General features: G+C 61.3%; 2 protein-coding genes across 2 annotated transcripts in view; one reads left to right on the top strand and one right to left on the bottom strand.

The window, feature by feature from the left end:
• The window catches only part of EVI5L (ecotropic viral integration site 5-like), an 18971-nt gene extending 17102 nt beyond the window's left edge, over nucleotides 1-1869 (top strand). The window contains exons 15-16 of the mRNA XM_011982022.1: nucleotides 139-165; nucleotides 309-1869. Of these exons, the coding sequence (XP_011837412.1) occupies nucleotides 139-165; nucleotides 309-587 (306 nt within the window). The 3' untranslated portion in view covers nucleotides 588-1869. The remainder of the gene's footprint in view (nucleotides 1-138; nucleotides 166-308) is intronic.
• Nucleotides 1870-5687: 3818 nt separating this feature from the next.
• Nucleotides 5688-5875, bottom strand: part of PRR36 (proline rich 36) — a 4954-nt gene continuing 4766 nt past the window's right edge. The window contains exon 7 of the mRNA XM_011982055.1: nucleotides 5688-5873. Within this exon, the coding sequence (XP_011837445.1) occupies nucleotides 5688-5873 (186 nt within the window). The remainder of the gene's footprint in view (nucleotides 5874-5875) is intronic.

The raw sequence follows: 5875 nt of genomic DNA, 5'->3' as shown, positions 1-5875 counted from the left end.
GGGCAGGAGCGGGGCGGGACCCCAGGCCCAGCATGGCACTGGCCCCGCGTGACCTGGCGCACCCCGCAGAGGGAGGAGGGCCGAATCCAGGGTCAGCTGAACCACTCGGACTCATCGCAGTACATCCGCGAGCTCAAGGACCAGATCGAGGAGCTGAAGGCCGAGGTGAGCCGGCGCGGGGATGCCGGGGACAGGCCTGGGTGTCGTCGGCCTGGGACGAGCCGAGCGCCGGTGCCTTGCGGAGGATGCGGCTGGGAGGGCGGGGCAGAAGGCCGGTCCACGCCTGCAGCGCCGGTCCCCCGCCCCAGGTGCGGCTGCTGAAGGGCCCGCCGCCCTTCGAGGACCCGCTGGCTTTCGACGGGCTGAGCCTGGCGCGGCACTTGGACGAGGACTCGCTGCCGTCGTCGGACGAGGAGCTACTCGGCGTAGGCGTGGGCGCTGCCCTGCAGGACGCGTTGTATCCTCTGTCCCCGCGTGATGCGCGCTTCTTCCGCCGTCTAGAGCGGCCGGCCAAGGACAGCGAGGGCAGCTCAGACAGCGACGCCGATGAGCTTGCCGCGCCCTACAGCCAGGGCCTGGACAACTGAGGCTGTGCCCCGCGCGCCCGGAGTCAGGAGACCGCAGTCGCGGGGGGCGCCCGGGCAGTCCGCGTTCTGCGCTCCACCTGCCGCACTTGACGAACTCCGCGCCCTCTGTGGCTCGGCCACCCACAAAGCGAGGCCCGGCGAGGCAGCGCAGAGGGTGGGGTCTGGCCTGGGGCTCCTCAGGACCCCGGGGCAGGCTCTCCCTCCCCAGCAGTGTTTACCCATCTTGGTCTGTACTCCTCCGGGCCCTCTGGCGTTCCGGGGTGTCTGGAGGGGCTGACTGCTCTCTTAACAGGAGGGCAGAGGGCAAGAGACAGAGGACCCAGAGGTCCCAGCACTGAATGAGCAGGCAGCTCCCACCTCCCAGCAGGGTTCCTTCTGGGACAGGGGTGGCATTGCTGGGAAGCGCCCAGGAGCTAACCGAGGCCTGAGGAAGGAGAGCACCAGCTCTGGGCTGGACATCAGCACCCCATGACACTCCTCGGGACGAAGTGACCCTTGACCAACCCCTGGCCATCTCTAGGGGAGTTGGGCCGCTGGGGACAGATGGCCAGGCCGGCCTCTCCTGCCTGGTGCAGGCACCATGGCCCCTGCAGCAGAAACCAAAGTCCCCCATACTGTGTGCAGGGCCACCTGGGGAGTGAGTGGCGAGCGGGAAGTCTCCCTGCTTCTCTGGGGCCAGAGCAGCTTCGAGGAAGTGAAGAGACCCCTCTCCCCAGCACCCCACATCTTCCTCTGGGAGACACTCACACCCCCTATCCTGGCCAGTGATGGAGGGGTATCTCTGGGGGGGTGCTCAGCTTCCATCTACTTCCCTTTCTTCCTGTGTTCCCAGCCCCACCCTCAGCCAGGGCCAGGCCACCACCTAGGAGCTTCCTAGCGAGCGGCCTCCCCTCACTTCCTCCTGGTGGTCCCGTGGCCTCTGCTGAATCAGAGCTGAGAACGGTGCCAAAATTCAACGATGCCCCCCAGTCCCCTTCCTCCCTCCCCCCAGCCCCCCAGGCCTCATGACCTTGGGGCTGCCCCCCTCGGTGCTCCTGGAGCCTCCAGTAGAGTAGCGTCACAAGCAATCTCCCTGGCGCTTCCTGGGGTGGGGACCCCTACTCCGTCCCCACTTCCTAGCTGCCCACTTTTCAGTGTTATGAAGCCTGGGAACCGGGGCAGGCACCCGCGGGGCTCTCCCACACGCCCCCTACACTGCCCACCACCATTTTGCACACTGCCTGTTCACTCCACATGTTGCCCAGGCAGGAAAGATGGAAAATAAAGTGTATTTACACAGTCACGGACTGGCCTGCGGGCTGGGAGAATCGCAAGCAGTGGTGGGTGCCCAGCCCCAGGACCAAAAACCGTGCTCAGGGAAGGCGACGCTGTCCTCACCCTCAGGAGCTCCCCACAGTCTCATAGAATGGGGGTGGGAGAGGACAGAAGGGCATTCAGTTTGGGGGCAGGGCATGATTTCCCACCCGGGTGAATCAACCTGAGCCTCCCCTGAAGGAGAGAGAGGCATGCCAAATCGCTGGGCTTCAGGAAGCACAGGACCCAGTTGCGTTCATTCTGCTCACACCTCCAGGGGTATTGCGGGGTACTCTGCCCTGTGCCTGGCTCTGACGGGGGTCTCCAGTGGTGCGGAGGAGACAGGTACTAGGCAGGGGGGAGCCTGCACTAATGTGGTAAGTGCTCAATAGACAAATGTGCAGGGAGATCAGGGAAGGCTTCCTGGAGGAGGTGGTGTCAGGGCCTCTTCCAGGGGTAAAAGCATAAAGATCAGACCAACAGGAGGCACACCATGCCTAGGAAGGAGGAATAGGAAAGCCTGGGCGTGGTCAGATCAAGAAGGGACTGCTTAAGTCAGGAGAGGGAGTTTGGGCTTTGAACTGGGGGCCATTGGGAGCCCATGGAGGGCTTAGGTAAGAGGGCCCCACCAGATGGACCGCAGAGTCTGTGAGGGGCTAGTGCAGGGAGGACAGTGAGTAGGGGGCAGAAAGAGTCCTTTGTGGGGTTCCCCACAGAGCTAAGGCAGAATCCCAGCTGCTGGGTGGCGGTGTGGGGCGGGGTGGAGGACAGAGCCAGGAGTGGCAAGGCAAAGCTTCCTAGAGGCAGAAACGTTTGTTTGTTTGTTGTTTTTTTTGAAACGGAGCTTCACTCTGTCACCCAGGCTGGAGTGCAGTGGTGTGACCTCAACTCACTGCAACATCCGTCTCCTGGGTTCCAGTGATTCTCCTGCCTCAGCCTCCCGAGTAGCTGAAACTACAGGCACCTACGACCATGCCTGGCTAATTTGTTTTGTTTTGTTTTTTGAGACAGAGTCTCACTCTGTCACCCAGGCTGGAGTGCAGTGGCGCGATCTTGGCTCACTGCAACCACCGCCTCCTGGGTTCAAGTGACTCTCCTGCCTCAGCCTCCTGAGTAGCTGGGACTACAGGCATCCGCCACCACGCCTGGCTAATTTTTTTTTTTTTAGACGGAGTTTCGCTCTTGTTGCCCAGGCTGGAGTGCAATGGTACAATTTCGGCTCACTGCAACCTCTGCCTCCCAGGTTCAAGCAATTTTCCTGCCTCAGCCTCCCAAGTAGCTGGGATTACAGGCACGCGCCACCACGCCTGGCTAATTTTGTATTCTTTTCAGTAAAGATGGGGTTTCGCCATGTTGGCCAGGAGGGTTTCAAACCCTTGACCTCAGGTGATCCACCTGCCTCCCAAAGTGCTAGGATAACAGGCATGAGCCACTGCACCTGGCCCAATTTTTTTTTTTTTTTTTTTTAAGTAGAGACTGGGTTTCACCATATTGGCCAGGCTGGTCTCAAACTCCTGACCTTGTGATCCACCCGCCTCGGCCTCCCAAAGTGCTGAGATTCTAGGGGTGAGCCACCGTACCTGGCCATTTTTTTTTTTTTGTATTTTTAGTACAGACAGGGTTTTGCCATGTTGGCCAGGCTGGTCTCAAACTCCTGACCTCAGGTGATCCGCCCTCCTCAACCTCCCAAAGTGCTGGGATTACAGGCATGAGACACGGTGCCTGGCCCCTAGGGGCAGAAACATAATTGGGTTCAGGCAGATGCCAGCCAGGGCCTGCCCTCTGCACCCAGTGTGGGTCCACAAAGTGCCCCTTGCCCCCATGCCTGACAGCCAAGCAAAGGACGTGACACTGCTTGTGCACTGAGACAGCCAAGTCCCATGTACTGTCCTATCACAAGCCACAGCTCTCCTGGCCACACACAGTGCAGATGTAACCCTGGGGACCCTGACAGTCACTGTCCATGCCTCCTGCTTCCATGGTAATTCCACCCCCGATGGCGCCCCAGGACAGGGCAGGACCCCAGAGGAACTGTCTGAGGTTGTGCCCTGTCCTTCCTAGCAGTTGGCCTTGAGCCTCTGGCTACCCAGCATGTCAGGAGTCAGCCTTGGGCTTGTCCTAGAGTCTGGAAACAAAGACACCCAGGTCCCCAACCCCACCAGGGCCCGGCTTGAGAGAACACCTCTATGGTTTGCCACAAAACTCTGAATTTGACCGAAGGACTATGCTGGTGTCCTCCTCCTTTAGCTCCCAGAGGTGCAGGTGGCACCCCTCCAGGCCAGAGCCCATTTCTCCTCAGACCCCAGGCTGGGAAGTGCCTTGTCTGGGATGGGGACAGGCAGGACTTGCTGGTCTGTGACTGACAGGAACCTGATCACAGGATGGCGTAAGGGTACTGGGTCCAGGGGCAGAGGCAGGGCTGAGGGCCCAAGGCCAGATCCTACTCTGTCTTCTTAACCAGCTGGGGATGTTGCCGTCATTCTTGGTGCCATGCAGGAGACCCGGGGGAGGAAAGGCCTAGTGGGGGAGCTCTCTGCAGGGGCACCTGGGAACAGGGAGAAACTGGCTAGGGCTGAGAGGCTCCAGGGTCAAGATGACTGAGCTGGGGGTTAGGGTTAGGGTTAGTTGGGGGAGGAAGAGCAGGAAACTCTGATTGGAGGGGACCTGTGAAGATGTTTGGGATCTGATAAGGACGCCTGACAAAGGAGACAGGGCAAGGATGCCGTGGGGGTGGGATGCACCAAGTGGCACTTCGAGGACACTTGGAGACAGGGTGCAGTGTGAGGACTCCATCTCCCACCCAGCCCTGGGAGAGGCCACTTCTTCCTGCAATCCCCTACTGGGGCAGTTGGCCCGAGGCCCTATACCAGCCGAAGGGCCATGGGAAGGGGTCCTCCATCCTTGCCTCGGTGCCCTCCAATCTTCCCACCTGTTCCCCAGGAGTACTAGTTCCCCGCATCGAGTTTGAAAAGTGTGCCAGACCAGGCACAGTGGCTGACGCCTGTAATCCCACCACTTTGGGAGGCTGAGGGGGGCAGATCACCTGAGGTCAAGCAGAAGAAGAAAAAGAATAGAGAAGACAGGGGAGGGGAGGGCAGGGGAGGGGAGGGGAGGGGAGTGTTCCAGTCGCTCCTTCACCTCGGTCATGCACTGGCTCATCCACTAGGGCGCACAGCCCCAGCCAGGCCCCTCCTGCGCGGAACGTTTCCACCAGAAGTCGGACACCAAGAAGCCCAAGTTCACACACTTGGATGGGTGAGCGGCACCAGATGGCCAGGACTCGGCAGGGCCCCGCCCTAACCCCACCTGGCCTGCCCCTTTTCTCACAGAAGAGGAAAACCGTACTTAATCCAGAGCTCCAACCGGTTCGCGCACAGCCGCCAGCAAGACCTTACCTGGCCTGGCCCCCCGCACCGCTCAGCCCGCTGGAAGCCCCCAGCCCCGGCCCTCTCGGTGACAGCGAAGGTGTGCAGGCCCCAGTGTCCCAGTTTTATTGCAAACTCAGGCTGTGCGGGGTGGGCAATACACTGGACACGGGGCGGGGCTCGGGGAAATGGGACGTGTCCTAGGCCAAAGGGGCGGAGCTCGAGGGGCAGGCCTAGTCAAAGCTGTGGGTAGGTCCCGAGCCTCCGAGGCCAAACGCAGGGGTGGAGCCTGGGCCGAAAGGCTCAGGATTCAGGGAGCTAAGACCAATCCACCCAGCGGTGCTCCAGGGCAGTGGAGGCGGGGTCTAAAACAAACAGGCATACCCAGAGGGGCGGATCCTAAGGCAGGGGTGGGGCGTAGCAGGCGGGGCTGTGGTCTGGCTCAGTGGAAGGTCTCCACCTCCACCACGGTCCAGTCACCCTGCGGGGAGGCCACGTCGTCCGGAGAGAAGCTGGTGACCGAGGTGATGCTGGCACGGGACTCGTCCAGGGGAGACAGTAGTTCGGCCCAGCGGCCGAGTTCGGCGTCGCTGAGTGCAGTCCGGGCGCCCCCCGTGACGCCACCACCCT

Source organism: Mandrillus leucophaeus, unplaced genomic scaffold (genome assembly GCF_000951045.1).
Source record: "Mandrillus leucophaeus isolate KB7577 unplaced genomic scaffold, Mleu.le_1.0 Scaffold234, whole genome shotgun sequence".
Taxonomy (NCBI): domain Eukaryota; kingdom Metazoa; phylum Chordata; class Mammalia; order Primates; family Cercopithecidae; genus Mandrillus; species Mandrillus leucophaeus.
This window is presented reverse-complemented; position numbering and strand designations above follow the sequence as displayed.